This window comes from Phytophthora infestans, genomic scaffold, assembly GCF_000142945.1.
Source record: "Phytophthora infestans T30-4 supercont1.40 genomic scaffold, whole genome shotgun sequence".
Lineage (NCBI taxonomy): Eukaryota > Oomycota > Peronosporomycetes > Peronosporales > Peronosporaceae > Phytophthora > Phytophthora infestans.
This window is the reverse complement of record NW_003303719.1, coordinates 473,499-489,865: the sequence shown is the minus strand read 5'-3', so window position 1 is coordinate 489,865 and position 16,367 is coordinate 473,499. Positions and strand designations below refer to the sequence as shown.

Below are 16,367 nucleotides of genomic sequence, written 5' to 3'. Positions count from 1 at the left end.
TGAGGACATGTTCTGGGCGTGGGTGGAGACTCTCAAGTACTCGCCCACGGAGTTATGGGAGCTCCATGAAGATCAGCAGCTGTCCCACATCCTAGACCAGCGTGATCTTCGTGTGAGGTTTGCCCACTTGATCAGCAAGCGTATGCTGCCAAGGGACATCCTGAAGCGCGCGGCTTCTAGCGCTCACGATGAGCGCGGGTACGGTATGTATTCATCGACCGTACCCCGTTCGGGCAAGAAGCCCCGGACTACTTACGAAGCTGCCGGCCGCTTCTGTTCCATGATTGCGACAGCCTTTCGGGCAGTCATCAGGAGCCGGTTCAATCGGCTCCCACGAGGTCTCGGAAGTGGGCATAACCCCTCCACTTCACGAAGAGACTGTCGCTTCCGCGACACCGTTGCTCCTGAGGATCCGCTCCACCGTGGAAGTGGACTCTCCATTCCGGTCAAGCAGGGGCGGAGGTGCCCTCGTACGAGTACGAGTACTCGGCGCCTCCCGAGAGCCACTCTCGTTCGAGTGCTCCGACTGCGGGTCCGACACGGGACCCTGAGAGTTGACCGCCTCCCGTCAACGTCTCCTCGTGCTTGAGATTGCACTTGGCCTTGGGACTGGAGGTAATGCTGCCGCCCAGGCCGGGAATCAGGGCGAGCTCGCTCGTCTTGCGGGTCGCCTGGACCTGGTGGAGCGAGAGGTCGCGAGCCTGCACCCTGCGGGTGGACCGCCGCGCCTCTTCGTCCGATCTGGACGAGGCCTTTCGCATGATCCGACGGATCGAGGCTTTGTTGCCACGTCCGGAGCCGCCTGCGGCACACTTCCAGACGTACGCGTATGGTGCGTACCCGGCGTACTCAGCGTACTCGGCGTATGGTGCCGGGGTCCGTTCGTATGGAGCCCCTCCGGCGTACGGTCTTGACCGCAGCCTTGCCGTCCCGACCGAGACTTGGGTGCCTGCTCCGACGCCCTCGTCGACGACTGTGACCGGCCCTCGCTTCGAGGAGCTGGGTCAAGGGGGATCTGCGAGTCAGCAACCCCCTGCGGGTCAAAGTACCGCTTAAGACGTCCGACATAGAACGTCGGGTGCGTCGTCATTGACTTTGTAAGGTCGATGGTGTACGACGCACCATGTCTGGCCAGGACTGCAAAAGGTCCGATGAAGCGGTGCTTCAGTTTGTTGCTGCCGACAGAGATGATAGTGTCTAGAGGTAGGTTCCTCGTGTCTAGCAACACTAAGTCACCAACCTCAAATATACTTAAGTTTCCTCTTCCTTGTTTGTCTGAGTACTCCTTTTGTTTATCTTGGGTCGCTGCCATGGCATCGCGGACCCTGCTGACAATGTTCAGCTTGGTATCCATAAAGAATTCCACCTGTTTCCGCAGCGAAACTGGCCTCACATCCGAGACCTGGGAGGAAAGGGCTTTCCGAGCCTCTCCCCCACTTAGAATAGAGGAGTCAGTGTCTCCTCGAAAAGTGAGAGGCACTCTGGGGTGGCGGAAGCCGTTCAAGTAGAACGGCGTGAACCCCGTGGACGCGTGCACCGCGTTGTTGAGCGCAAACTCAACAACTGGAAGCTGCGACGACCACGTACGTGGCGCTGCCGCGCACACACTGCGCAGAGTGTCCTCGAGCACTCGATTGACGCGCTCTGTTTGGCCGTCTGTCTGCGGATGATCCGCAGTGTACATCTGCAGACGAGTTCCCAGTAAAGGGAGCAGCGTTTTCCAAAACGCAGCAGTGAACCGCGGGTCTCGGTCCGAGACAATCGTCTCCGGGAGACCGTGATAGCGGAACACGCCATCGACGAACAACCTTGCGGTTTGTTCGCCCGTTACAGTGACGGGAACTGGAGCAAGATGTACCATCTTGCTCAGCCGACACACGAACACCAAAATTCCGGTGTTGCCGTGTCCGTCGGCGGGAAGCCCAAAGATGAAGTCAAGACTCATCGACTTCCAACAATCAGCCGGTACGGGCAGGCTCTGTAGTGGAGCCGAAGAGTGCCCTGCGGGTTTGACCCGCTGACATGTTTCGCATGTCTTGACGTATCGGTCGACCCACTTGTACATGTGGGTCCACCAGAAGGACTGAGAGACCGACAGAAAGGTCTTCTCGCGGCCTAAGTGGCCGCTGGAGGGCGCGTCATGCGCCTCCGCGAGGATGTCGAACTTCAGATCCTCGTCGTTGGGTACGACCACCCGTGGAGGATCAGTGGGCTCCACCCGATAATAGAGGAGGCCCTCCTTCAACTCATATCGGTGGAGCCGTGAGCGCTGTTGCGACGAGAGCCAGTCGGACTTCGCGCTCGTTCCGGCCTTAAGGAACTTGACGATAGGCGCGACAGCCTCATCGTCCCGATACGCCATGCGTATCCGATCATATAGATCCGTTGTCACCCGCGTGATGTGGGCCAACTCATAGTCGGGACGCCGAGAGAGGGCGTCCGCAAGCACGTTGAGCTTGCCCGGCTTGTATTCGTCGCGGAAGTTGTATTCCGCGAAGAAGGACAGCCACCTCGCCATCCTTTGGGAGAGGTGAGGCGAGTTAGTCGCCGTCCTCAAGGACGCGTGGTCTGTGTAGATCACAAAGGGCGTAGAGCCCAGAAGGTGAACACGGAACTTCACAAGGGCATATTTCATTGCCAGGAGCTCCTTGTCATGGACAGGGTAGTTCCGCTCGGCGGCTTTGAGCTGCCTGGACTGGAACGAGATGACTCGTTCCTGTCCAGCCGTGTCGTCCTGCAGCAATGCACACCCGATGGCGTAATCGGAGGCATCGCAGACGACGCTAAACGGCTTCGTCTCGTCCGGCAGGGCCAGGACAGGGGCCTCTTGGAGACTGGCCTTGATGCTGTCAAAAGCATTCTGGTGCTCTTGCTCCTAGCGCCAGTCGACGTCCTTCTGAAGGAGGCTCGACAAGGGCTTAGCGAAGCCCGCGTACCCAGCGCTGTACTTGTGAAGGTAGTTGGCCAAACCCAACCACTTTCGAAGATCCTTCTGGGATCGTGGCGTCGGCCATGCTGCTATGGCCTTGACCTTGTCTGGGTCAGCCCGAACGCCCACGTTGCTGACGAAGCAACCGAGAACTTTAATCTCTGGTGACGCGAAAACGCACTTGTCGATGTTGGCGTAGAGCTTGTTCGCTCGCATCACGTCCAACACTCGACGGAGGTGTCCTAGATGCACTTCCATGGCCGTCTTGCCTCCCTCGGCACGGCTATGGACGAATATGTCGTCGAAGTACGTCTGTACGAAGGTACGCAAAGGGCGGAACAATTGCGTCACCAGGCGATTGAACGTCGCCGGGGCGTTAGACAAGCCCTGCGGCATGACGAGCCACTCCCAAAGCATGCCGCTTGGAGTGCTTACCGCGGTGAGCGGGATGTCACTCTCTCGCATCAGGATTTGGTACTATCCGTCTACCAAATCCAGCGCACTGTACAGTACGCTCCCGGCCATGTTGTTCAACAACACATCTTTTCGTGGGATCGGTGTTTGGGCCGGCACCGTTGCGTTGTTCAGCTTGTTATAAGCGTGAACCAGACGCCACTTTCCGTTCGGCTTCCGAACGCAGAAAGTCGGCGTCGAGTGCGGGGATTTCGATTCCCGCACCATGCCTGCCTTCGCTTTCGCGGCGAAGAAGGCATCAATGACCTCGCACTGTTCGCGCGGGAGAGGCCATTGCCTCGTGACACAATACTTTGTGCCGGGCACGAGATCAATCTCGTGCCGTACGCCTCGATCCGGTGGGAGTTGGGTCGGTGGGTGTTTGTTCACCACGTCCGCATACTCCGTCACCAAAGGATACACCGGATCCTTGGGGTTCTTGAGAATCTCAGAACCCAAGCGCGCCTGACGCTGCTTGTTCATGTCTTCCAGGACGTTCTCGTCCAAGACAGAGGAGGAGTTCAGCTCCTCCTGAGTGGTCTCAGGTCTCATGAGTACCATCTCAGCAATCTCTCCAGCCTTGAGGTTGGCCAGGAAAGACTCAGCCGACATTTCCTCGAGGTTCAGTATCTCCGCAACCTCTGGCAACGGTTCCAAGTAGACACCAGATGCCTTGACGGGTAAACCTGTCTCGCCATCGAAGATGTGATAACACTCTTCCACCGGCCTTGTCGGAGGAGCCCGGGCCCTGGACTCCGAGTCGCTTGAAGCGACGTCGATCGGAACGAAGTTCGGATCCGACTTGAGGCGGCGGCGGTGTCTTTGCCGACGGCGTCTGTGACGGGGAGCTTTGCTGCCCACGTCTAGGGATGTCGTCGCTACGACATCCGAGGCACTCGTGGCCTCGTGTGCTACTGTTGTACCCACACAGGAAGCGTGTTCAACGCCTTCCTCTTCAGTTAAGGTCTGGGCGACCGCGTGTGGCACTGTGTTACCCACACAGGAAGCGTATCCGACGTCTTCCTCTTCAGTTAAGGTCTGGGCGACCGTGAGTGGAACTCTGTTACCCACTCTGAACACGCTGTTCTCAGTGTTCATGACAGCTGCAGCTGTCTGCGGAACTAAGTTACCCGCCTGTGGACCTAAGTTACCCACTTGTCCGACGCCTCTTCTGGGCGCGGCCACCATCAAAACATCCTTGGAGTCGTCATATACGTCGACGACTCCCAAGCATCTGCCGGATGCTTTGGTACCCTGGCAGCCCTCGCGGGCGCCCCGGGTCCTGACAGAGGTGGGAACATGACTCACCAATGCTCTGTCGGACTGCGCAGGGCGGCTGGCACCGATTGCCTTGCCTCGCCAGTCGATCCAGGGCTCGTGCTTCTCAAGCCAGGGCATGCCCAGGATCATATCATATGGATCCATATCGAGAACAGTGAACTGTTCGAGGCTGTCAAAGTCTTCAAACTTGACAGCCAGATCCACTTGGACGTTGGGGACAGTGACGACCTTCCCGTCGGCCAGTCGCACTGACACCGTCCCGTTGCCCTTGCTTTCTCTCAAAGCTTCGGACAACTTGTTGCTGTTACGAGCAACCGTCTGGCGGCGTGCGAAATTCTTCGACGCCCCAGAGTCAATCAAGATTCTAAAGGGATGATCGTATCCCCGTACACATCCGTGTACTACGAGCAACCCGCCGCTGCTCTTCGCCGATTCGAGAGTGCGAAGACTCTTAGCTAAGTCCCCGTGGTACGCGCCACCCGCGCACCCATCACGAAGACTTAGTTCTTCCCCAGTAGGGCGCCCCGCCCCTACTGGTTCCCTGCGTTCCCCTGTCCCCGGGATCCTGGCTTCTGCCAGCGACCCTTGAGGACGGGCTTGGGGAAGGACCGTCTGCGGAGTCTTTCCGCGGGACAGTCGCGCTTGAAGTGGCCCATCTTCCCACAGCCGAAGCAGCGGATGTCACGCTGTTCGGCGGACCCGAGTTCCATGGGAACTGGTCCGTTGGGGCTTGTTCGACCGGGAGCCGACAAGGAGCTCCCAGGCCACGCTGAGGCCGGCGTACGCGCCTGGCGATGGCTGTACTCTTCTTGAAGAGCCACTTGAACCGCCTCTTCAAGAGTGCTTGCCTGCACCCGGAACAGCTGAGTGCGTGCGGGGCCCACTCGAAGGCCGTCCATGAACACAGTCATCTTGATGTGTTCATTGAATGGGTTTCCCACTAGGGACGCCGTGAGCTCCCGTATCTCTTGCACATACTCGTGCAGTTCGCGCCTTCCTTGTTTAGACGCGAGGAAGCGCGAACGCTGGCGGTACTCGTAGTTCGCCGGGAGGAACGCGGCTCGGAGCTGTTCGCACAGCTGAGCCCAGGATGTGAAACATCCAGGGGATGTTGCTTCCCGAGTGTACACCCAACTCTTAGCACGACCGCTAAGGTTGGAGAGTGCAAAAGCAACACGCAGCTGCTCGGTCGAGATCAGAGCCGCGTCCATCGCGAGCTCTACTTCTCGGACCCAGAAGTGAAGGTTCTCGCCTTCCTTCCCTTCATACGGCTTTACCTTCAGCCGTATTGGCTTCGGGTGAGGCGGATTTGCTTCCGCCGCCGGAGCCTGCAGGTTCTCCCGCACATACGCGATGAGGCCCTGCTCGTACGCGTCGAATGCATTGACGCGCTCGAGCTGCTCAGCCGGTGTTGAGACCACCAGGCTCTGCAGGGCCTCCATCCCGAAGATGCCTGCCATCTTCCGAACCGACTCGAACTGAGAGTCGTTCAAATGGGAGAAGTCGTTCCTATCCATGGCAACGAACTTCGGAGGTTCAGGTAGTCTACCCGCGATGGCGTGGATTGACTACAAGTGCTACCAAGTGTGACGGGGTCACACAGCACCTTGCGCAAGAGGAAGTTATCTTCCGAGAGTATACAAACTCTCAGTGAACGGCAGTTCACAGGTCCCCTCTTTTATTAAAGAGAGCGAAGTGACCCAAATAAGGTAGATTGTAAACTGAGTATAGTTATAGGTAGATTAAGTTTGGGTTTAATACAAACTGTTAGCTACCTATAGAAATGCAATGTCATTTAACCAATGGTTGGCTTTGAACGACCTTGGTACCTTGTACCAAATATCTCGGAGTATGACTTGTCATACTTCTGAAGTGTGAAGTGTCACACTTCATGTAGCCGGGGTACACTTAGGGCTACGTACCCCGTTACACTATCGAATGTATCAGGCTTCACATTCAATAGAAAAAGGAGAATGTAGCGCTCGTGCGGGTGCATGTGCTCAATAATATTGACACATTATGTGCCCCCTGGCATTATTGGTACATGTAATATAATTCAGTATTTTAATAGTCAACCGCATCGATAGATACGGCGGCAGACTCAAGGAAGTCTCTGTTTGATAGCGGTCCAACAATCCAACGGCTTTTCGACTGCCCACCACGTTAACAAGCCAAAAACCGCCTCAAGGTTTGAGGTTGTTGTAATGAAGGAGATACAGCGCAGCGTTTCCTGCGCAACAACTAACCCATTCGCTAACTGTTAGCTGAGATGTTAAGAGGTAGAGACTCTACCTCCTAACTCTACTAGAACAGCCAAATACAGTTTTTCGCAAAGCCTACGTCTACTTGATCGAGACCGCTTTGTTTACATAAATTACAGCGTGCACGGGCGTGGAAGATGTCTTCAGCGCACTAACACCCTTCTGAGCTATAAATGACGCGGTTCTTGTAAGCCGGTCGACGGCGTCCACTGAACGCGGTCCACAAACCTTGAGTACTGTAAAACAACCAGACACCGAGCAGGCGCAGCATCTTTCGCGCTGCAACGACCACGCGATTTGTCCACAAATCGACCTCGTCGCGAGTTCTGACCGTTTTGCCCCCCGAATAATACAGTGTACATGTACAGTACGCAGCATTGCCTTGCGATCCCACTTCTCAATATACCTCACCGAAACGAGATGATGCAGGTCAACGTCGTTTATCCGCCCAAGCCGTTCGCATTATCTGCAGCAGAAGCTATTACCTTGGAGAATCAAGCAGATCAGCTTGTAGCGGAGACCTTACGCACACACGACGACTACATCTCTCAAGGACGCGTCGTGGACCCAACCCGATGGAAGGTCGTCAAGGAGAAACACAACATGACGGCGTACCGGACACGGAAGCGCGCGTCCACACGGTTCGGTCGAAACCGCGTCCCCAGTGACGAGACTGAAGCCGTCACGGCGTCTCCTCAGATGCCGTCGTTCTACCCCGTTCTGGACAAGAAAATGGAACATGCTTTATCGGAGACGTATCCGAGCGTCACATTTTTAGAAGCCGATTCAGAAGACGAGCTTCTAGATGAATTCAGTTATGTGGATGTACTCGAACAGAATGTGTTGGAGAAAACCAGGCCCGACCGGGTCCCGCTGGTGTTTTGTACGGGCGTCGTGCCGGGTACAGTTGAAGACGCCGCGTTAGGTTTCTTCGCGGATACAGACCAACGCGGCTTGGCGAGAGAGTCGTATACTAGAGAGGTGATAACCGACGACTCGAGGGTCCTCGCGCGGCTTCAAGGACCTACGCAAGACGACCCGTTCCGCTTCTTAGGCGTAAAATGGTGTGTTCATACAACGCGTGGTGCCGCTGGACGCTTCATCAAGCCTCGAGACTTTGTGATTATTGAATCTACGGGTATGGCGCTTGATTCAGACGGTGTACGGTTCTCCTACTTCCTGAATCATTCGATCGAATTGGATAAGGTTCCGGATTTCCGGAACTTCGGGAATGTTCGAATCGTATTCTCTGCATGCCACATTATACGGCCACATTCCACAGGAGCGATCGAGACCTTCAGTCGAGGGTTCATGGACGCACGAGGAAAAATATCTGAGAGGTTGTGCACGTACGTGTATTGCGACGGATTGATGACAGTGCCGCAAACCGTGGAAGAGGCGTATGCCAAGAAGTTAGTGTGGTCATTTGAAGCTCAACGCCGAGCAGACAGAAGTCGCCGATTGGTGTCGTTAATGGTATCCGACACGTGTCCGTGTTGCAATCAGAGATTGCACACAGGGTTTGCCAAACTCTTGGACGGGAACTGCATGTGCCAGCTCTGTAGGAAAACCATGTGCCGCAAATGTACGGTCAAGAAGACGTTGCCCTTGGATGCCAGTACGAATCTCCAATCGACGCACAAGGCCATGGACTTTTGTCTGGGTTGCTATCTTGAAGCTAAGAACCTCCCGGCGTGGCACGTTGCCATGGAGATGCGTGCAATGACCCCATAAACACCTTCGCGATGGCTACACTATTCCTATTGGAGCGCAAGAATCAAGATCTTGAACTTCAGTCTTCAGGCTGAAGTTCTGCCATCAAAAGTTCGCTCTGCTCCATGGAAATTGTCGCAGTGTGCTCGGGCTCTGTTGAGCTGCGAAGCAACGTGCCGCCGCCCCATTTTCTGCCAGACTCCTGCCATCTTTGTGTCTCGCCTATCCCGAGTTAGGGATGCCAACCCTCAGCCTCAACATCACATCGTCAAAGCCAAGGTCAAGTCAGACATCCAATTGTGATAATTTAAGCCAATTCGGCTGCTTCTCGAGATCGGATTTGGCGGTGCATCAAGCGCGGATACACACCAGCCGATTCCAAACTTTTGCGGCTCGTAAACGTTCGTCACTCGGCAATTCTCTTCGCGTTAGAGTGATGGATAACAGTGGAGTCGTGTATCCTCCTACGCCGCTGGAATTGTCACCCGAAGATGCACGGATAATCGAGATGATCGCCGATCGACTCGTAGCTGAGACTTTACACGCTAGTGAGGACTTTGCAGCCCTACGACATGTGGTCGACCCCAGCAGCTGGAAGCGAATCAAAGAGAAAGACAGCATTGTAGCCTACCAGAACATTTCAGATCTCCGCTCTACCAAACGCGAAAGAGTCTGGAGCGAAGATACCGTCGTGGTCGCAGCATCCCCTCAGAATCCCACCTTCTACCCTAGTAACCGATCCCTGGAAGACGACATGTTCCGAGAAGGTTTCCATAATATCGACGACTACGACTCGGAGGACGAGAGGGGTCTGCATCACGACGACTTTACGAAATTTGGAGCCAAAGCTGGAGCGGAAATCAGCGTTCTTGAGAAATTTCGACCTGCCAACGTACCGACGGTATTCTCGCATGGAGTTGTACCTGGCACGGTAGAGGACATGGCGTTCGCCTTCTTAGCAGATACAGACGAGCGTAGTCGCACGCGGTTCAACACGAATAAAGACAATTTGGTGGAAGACATGAGGATTCTAGCACATATCCAAGGCCCCACCAAGGAGGATCCGTTCCGGTTCCTTGGGATCAAGTGGTGCACTAGCCTGCCTAGTAGAACAGTGTCCCTGATAGTGAAGCCCCGAGACTACTTGATCATCGAGGCAACAGGCATGGCGCTCGACTCGAACGGAGAACGCTTCTCTTATCTACTGAACCACTCGATTGAGTTGGACCAAGTGCCTGATTTTCGAGATTTTGGACTCGTGCGTACAGTTTTCTCGGCTTGCCACATCATGAAGCCATATCAGAACGGAGAGGCCGTGGATGCGTATTCCAAAGGATTTCTGACTATTGGAGGCAACTTTAGTGTACGTCTTAGCGCGATTCAGTTCGCTGAAGGCCTTATCACTTTTCCTCGCGTGTTGGAGGAATCGTATTTGAAGAAACTGGCGTGGCTGATGCACGACCAGCATCGATGGAGCTCCAGTAGCGGTAGCGCGAGCGAAGGCAGCAGCTTCAGTAGCAACGGATCAAGGTCGTTACTGGACAAAGTTGGTAACTGTCCGTGTTGCCATGGCAAACTTTCGTCACGAAGACGGGGAGGGTTTATGGACAAAAACTTGGGTTGCAGGCTGTGTCGAAAGGTCGTTTGCCACAAATGCACCGTTAAGAAAATGTTGCCAGTGGACGGCGCACGTGGACGCCACATGAAGAAGAAAGAGCGCGAGTTCTGCTTGGACTGCTACCTCAAGGCGAAGAGACTACCTGCGTGGCAGGTAGCAGTAGCAACGCTAACAAAGTAATTAAAAAAAAATAGAGACCGATAGATTATGAATGAGCATTTTTTTTCTTATGCCCAGTGGCAATTGTTGCGCATTACAACAACATACTATATGTACTACTACATGTACTACAAGTATTTTTTTGTAGTATTAATGTAGTTGTAAAATACTACGTACTGTAGTACTAAGAGGAGTGAGCTGTCTTTACCGAAGTCACCGATGACATTTGCGTTTACGACTGGTGGGTTTCGAACTAAAAGTAACTATTTGATGGGTTAATTGCCTACTTTGGCAACGTTGCCACTGCAACTCTTAGCGCCGACAGCTTCTTTGCTTTCAGGTAGCAAGTTAAGCAAAAGTCGAGGCTCTTCTTACTGGCCATATCGATGGGGAGGTTCTTCTTGACGGTGCATTTCTTGCAGACTTTACATCGACACAAGAAGCACGTCGAGTTGCTCTCGAGCAGCTTCTTGAAGCCTTTGGTAGGGAGTTTATGACAACACGCGCAGCCTTCGTGCGGGTCGTCGCCCTCGTGGCAGTTCTGTCGTCGAGCGTACGCATGGACGAACCACGCCAGTTTTCTTAGATACGACTCCTCTACCACCAGAGCCGTATCGAGTAAACCCTCACACAACAGTTGAGTGGATGCCCCGGTACTGAAGTGACCGCCGGCGTTGCAGTATCCACGGAAATACACCTCCACTTCGCCCTGGTTGTTGAACGCACGCACGATTCGGCAACTGGACGTTCGCAGACGTACCAGGCCTTGTTTCTTGTATTCCGGAACCTCCTCGATCTCCACCGAATGGTTCAAAAAGTAGAATACGCGTTCTCCGTTCGCGTCCATCGTCATACCTGTAGACTCGATCACTACCACATCGCGTGGCTTAGCTACGACGCCACCTGCTCGGTAGGAGCTCCACTTGATACCAAGAAACCGGTATGGATCGTGCTGTGTGGGACCGCGGATCTGCGCCAAGATGCGCAAGTCCTTTACGTTCATGTCCTTGTTGGTAGCCGCGCGCATAATGCTGCGTTCTTCCGTGTCTGCTAGAAAGCCGAGTCCCGCGTCGTCCACGGTTCCTGGAATCACACCACCGCCGAATACCATGGGCGTGTTCGGTGGTCGGGACTTGCCTAGTACGCTCTGTTCAGGCGTCTCGCCATCTATTCTGCTGTTCTCGTAGTAGTCTGAGCTTCCGAGCGAGGACGAGTCGTCCTCGTACGACAGGTGCGTGTGGCTACGACCCATCAAGTCGCTCAACGAGCTGTCGGTCGAGTAGAGCTTCGGCCTGTGCACGAATGACGACTCGACCGCTTCTTCCGTCTCCAGTCGGTCACGTCGTGCGCGGCGCTGGCCGCGTGACCGGGAACGGTACGCCGTCATACTGCCTTTCTCCATAACGATTTTCCATCGCTCCATATCGATGGCTCGGTGATTGGAGATGAAATCCTCGCTGGTCTGTACGGTCTCAGCTACGAGCTGGTCGGCCAGTGTCTCGTACTGCTGCGTGTCCGTCCGGGTGAGTACCAACTCTCGGGGTGGAAAGAGGTGGCCGGCATCCCACGAATCTCCAAACCTCATGCTTTTGTGCCTGTGAGCGCTTCGTGAAATGAATTGTGCAGATAATAGTTCCGTCCTTTATCAACTTCACGACGTAAAAGTTGAAGAGAGTGCGCTGGTATTTTAGCGGGGACCTCGAGCTTTTACGGCTGGTAGTGGGAGGCGAGGGTGTCTCGGGATTCTTCAACTGAGATCGGTGCGACTTTTTCTTTGGTATCGTCGTCGCGTCGTGCCATGTGCGGCTTGATCCGATGTACATGTAGAATCGGTCAGCGACATCCGCTGGTCGATGGAAAAACGAGGCTCGAAGATAGCAACAGTGGCCCTCGGCGCCAATAAGCTGGCACAGGATGGCCGCGTGTCTGCCAAGGACATCATCTTATCAAGATTGTACGCCGCTACGTCGCGACAACAACACCAAATGGAAGGCTCAAGCCGATCCAAAGCATCCGCCAGGTGTGCTGTCGTCTGGGCGCTTTGCTAGTTCATGTACACATTGCTACAGTACAGTGCTGTACACTAAAGGTTACCAAAAACTACATGTATTGCTTCGCCGTTACAAACCCTGCTGCATTGGCCAGGTGTCTTTGGAGCTTTGAATCAAAGCTTGATCGTGTCTCGACCGGCTAACGTGTTTTGGTCGCTATTAACCCTTTCGCGGTAAAAGCACCGTTATGTCGGTGCTCATAATACAATCGGCAACCCCAACAAGAAAAACTTATGGACAAAAACTAGGACCAAAAGTTGATGACCTCAGTTTTGATAGATGCTCCTGGGAATGTATATAGAAATGTATCCCTGAATCAGCTCTCTACAATCATACTAGCAACTCGTCGTTAAGCCTACGCGTTATTGCATGAGCTCCTGTGCCGTAAGGTGTCTGGAATGACTTCCCGAGGAGTGTTTTGTCCGTAAGTTAAGGACAAAAGCCGTCAAATTCGATAGTTTAATCAGGTACAGTTTAAATTTCATACAGTGTGGCGTCCTTATATTCAAGGTCTTATGGACGAAATTACTTGGAATTTGGCGATCTTGCATCTTATTTCATCCTCAATTTAAGGACAGATTGTGTTGGCGCGTTTAATGGTCTTGCGCCAAGGTGTCAATGGGGGGGGGGGGTCCTGACGTCTCCCAGGGACAACGCTGTCGCACCGAGAGCACGAGGGCAACAAAACAAGGATAGGCCTCGTTACAGGTATCGACACCGTCGGCTCGACTCCTCTCGTCTGTTATCCTTTGGGACCTCATCGACGCAGTGTGTTGAGTGCTTCGATCAAAGCCGAGGCCGATCGCCAAGTTGCTGGACAATATCCGGTGAGTCTCAATCAGAGCCTCTGATTCAGAGGCAGCGATTGCGGGCAATAACTTGTGCCATCGTGATGAACCTTCACTGATGGCGCTGACTACAGTAATAAAACAGTATGTACATGTGCAATTCACACATTTTCTGTAAACCGCCTTGGTTTACACGATCGGCCCCACCGTGCCGCCGATTACTTCGCGGCGCCGTTGACTGCCACGATGGAAGATGGAACGGTCTTCCAAGGTCGTGGAGGATCACTGCAGTCTGCTGCGGTTCTTACATGCACGCATCCTCGGCGATACAATGAACACTGGTGAGCGTACATGCATAATTTAACTTCGAAGTACTTCAATACATGTTCTCGTCAACATGGGATAGACTCATCTTAACTATGATTTTCGCATTTTCTGGTTACGGGACGGATCTAAAGACCCAGCGTCGCTGAGAGAGGCGGCTCTACTGTCGATTTAACAGCTGCAAACGCAGTTGATGTGTCCTGTGTTGCCTTCATGCGGCGGTACATGTACCCGTAGAGCTTAAAGCCTTCTACATGTACAAAGTATTAAAGGGAGCACACCGGCCCGAGTTCGAACATGTTCTGCGATTCGTGGCCAACCATTTCGGTGCGTTGGCGATGCTGAGACGAAGTCAAGAACAACATTATCGGTACATGTACTAGTACCAGTATCTGTTGATACTGCCGTATTAATACTAGTAGTACTTTTTTACAAGTATACATGTACTAATAAAAAACATGTACTTCAGTACTACAGTAGTAATAATTCTGCTGTAAAATAGTCTTGTCAATTTGTTGAGCTTAATTCACGCCTCCTAGTCTTCCTTCCTACCATCTCTACTTTGCTCCTCTACCGTTTTCTCCTTTCGCTTACCGGCGCTGTTTGAGCTTGAGTTGCTGCGTCGCAACGTCCCACGCCGACAATTGTCGAGCGTCAATCACACACGAAACGCAGAATGTGAGCTGGCGCTGCAGGTCTTCTTCGGCGTCTAAGAGCAGCTTCTTCTGAACGCTACACTTCTGACAGATCGTCTGTCGACAAATAGCACAGGTGCCTCCAGTGCTGATAAGATTGCCAAATTTCCTAGTGCTTTTGCCACAGACACCACAGTCCTTCGTGGGGTGGTTGGACGCGTCGCTCGCACAACGGCGAGCCATCTGCCACGCCAGTTTCTTTAGGTAAGACGCCTCGACGATGCCCACCACGTCGACGACACCCTGAGAGAACACGTTCAATCCTATGACTGCGGGCAGGTTGCCGCCCATATCGGCATAGCCTCGGGCGTACACTTCGATCTGGGCGTCGGAGACCTGACGCATTATGTAGCAAATAGACAGGTTGAGACGGACGACGTTGTACCGATCGGCCAGCACGGGGCAGTCGTCCAGCTCAATTGAGTGCGCGAGGCTGTAGTAGACACGCTCGCCGTCGGAGTCCAGCGCGATTCCCGACGACTCAATGAATAGGACGTCGCGTCGAGACACAAAGGCGGCGATGTCGCGCGTGGCCCATTTGAGACCAACGAACCGGAACGGGTCTTCTTCGCTCGGGTTCTGAAACGCCGCCAGCACTTTGCGGGCGTCGAAGCCGTCATTCTTAACGTACGAATTGCGCTCAAACCACGCGTCGTCATTGTTCGCCAACGCCCCGAACGCGACGTCTTCCACTGAACCATCGATGATGCCGATCGCTGCGACCAGCGGGACGTGCGCCGGTTTTACCTTTTCTAGTACGCTTTCCTCCGGGAACACGGAGTACGAGCCGGCGTCACTCGACATGCTCTGTGTGTGCTGCGATTGCGACTGAGATTGCGACGTACTGCTCGCAGATTTCTCGATACTTTGCTGAGGTTCGTCGTCCTCTTCATCAGGGGTGAAGGCGTGCGGCCGTCCCGCCGCCTGCGCCTCCCGCTGCTGCTGTTCTATCGTATTGTTTGACAGCAAACGAGGTCGACTTGGCTGCTTGTCGTTCACGGTATTTAACCTCTTGGAACCGGAACGGCGCGTCCGATACACGTGAACCTTTTCACGGGACTTAACGTGTTTCCAAAGACGAGAATCGACCTGGCGGTTGTTGGCAATGAACAGTTCGTACGCACGCAACGTTTCGGCCACGACACGATCGGCTGTGTCGGTCAACGCTTTCTGACGCTCCTTGCCGAGGTTCACCCGGTTAGGGATGATCTTGTCCATGTCCTTGAAAACCATTGTGGAAATCTGTTCGGACACGTGCTACTCAGGACGGAGCAAGTGTTAAAGTGGCTAAGCCTGATGACGCGGTACTGTACACTGTGTACCGGTAACCTCGCAACAATGCAAACATGTTGGTTTGAAAGGGGGGGGCTGTACAATGTACATGTACCCTTTCAGTTCCGTAAGCTTACTGCAACTTGCTGGTTGCGTCGCGTCTTTCAGTCCTGTACCCTTTCAGTTCCGTAAGCTTACTGCAACTTGCTGGTTGCGTCGCGTCTTTCAGTCGCCGCTCGTCACTCTGTGTACTGTACCGGTATCCTACCGAGCCGGACATGTTCGAGTAGAAATGGAGCGCAGCATCTTATATATTCTTCTCCGCTTTTTCCTGTTGGCCTTGGTATCGTGCTGTTGAGCTTTTCGCCGAGCAAGATCAGGCTTACTCGTCCGAATGCACGCAAGAAGCGATTGGGCTCATGCTTCTTCTGATGTTGAAAAGATCGTGAGGCACACACCACCAAGCGATGTCTTTCGCGTGCGTACACCACAACCTGGCAATCCACACCAAAGTTTGGGAGACGTTGAAAACTGCTACATGTAACGCTACATGTATCCACTTGTACCTGGGTGAAGGTGGTCCTATGCCATGTTGACTTTTTTTGCATGAGTCAAGACGTCACGTCGAGACGAAGCACCTTCACAGTGAAGTTCACTGGCTGCGTGAGCTTTGTGCTGCGGCAGTCAAATCCCAGCGGGGATCACATGAAAACATCCGACGCAACTGCGGCCATCCTGCATTTTCGCAGCAACTCGACGATGCAAACAAGAGAAGGCAGAGGCTAAACGCTCCTGCACCAGACTTCCTCTCTGTTCAACATGC

General features: G+C 53.8%; 4 protein-coding genes across 4 annotated transcripts; 2 read left to right on the top strand and 2 right to left on the bottom strand.

The window, feature by feature from the left end:
• Window positions 1-7,527: 7,527 nt before the first annotated feature.
• On the top strand, window positions 7,528-8,658 carry PITG_15676 (uncharacterized protein; the record flags this gene model as incomplete). The annotated part of the gene is made up of 1 exon (XM_002897912.1): window positions 7,528-8,658. The coding sequence occupies one exon, from the start codon at window positions 7,528-7,530 to the stop codon at window positions 8,656-8,658; it is 1,131 nt and encodes a 376-aa protein (XP_002897958.1).
• Window positions 8,659-9,073: 415 nt separating this feature from the next.
• Window positions 9,074-10,435, top strand: PITG_15675 (uncharacterized protein; the record flags this gene model as incomplete). Its single annotated transcript, XM_002897911.1, has 2 exons — window positions 9,074-10,187; window positions 10,317-10,435. 2 exons carry the CDS (start codon window positions 9,074-9,076, stop codon window positions 10,433-10,435), a joined length of 1,233 nt encoding a protein of 410 aa, XP_002897957.1.
• A 262-nt stretch (window positions 10,436-10,697) lies between these two features.
• Window positions 10,698-11,999, bottom strand: PITG_15674 (uncharacterized protein; the record flags this gene model as incomplete). Its single annotated transcript, XM_002897910.1, has 2 exons — window positions 10,698-11,452; window positions 11,510-11,999. 2 exons carry the CDS (start codon window positions 11,997-11,999, stop codon window positions 10,698-10,700), a joined length of 1,245 nt encoding a protein of 414 aa, XP_002897956.1.
• A 2,168-nt stretch (window positions 12,000-14,167) lies between these two features.
• Window positions 14,168-15,505, bottom strand: PITG_15673 (uncharacterized protein; the record flags this gene model as incomplete). Its single annotated transcript, XM_002897909.1, has 1 exon — window positions 14,168-15,505. One exon carries the CDS (start codon window positions 15,503-15,505, stop codon window positions 14,168-14,170), a length of 1,338 nt encoding a protein of 445 aa, XP_002897955.1.
• Between the last annotated feature and the right edge of the window lie 862 nt (window positions 15,506-16,367).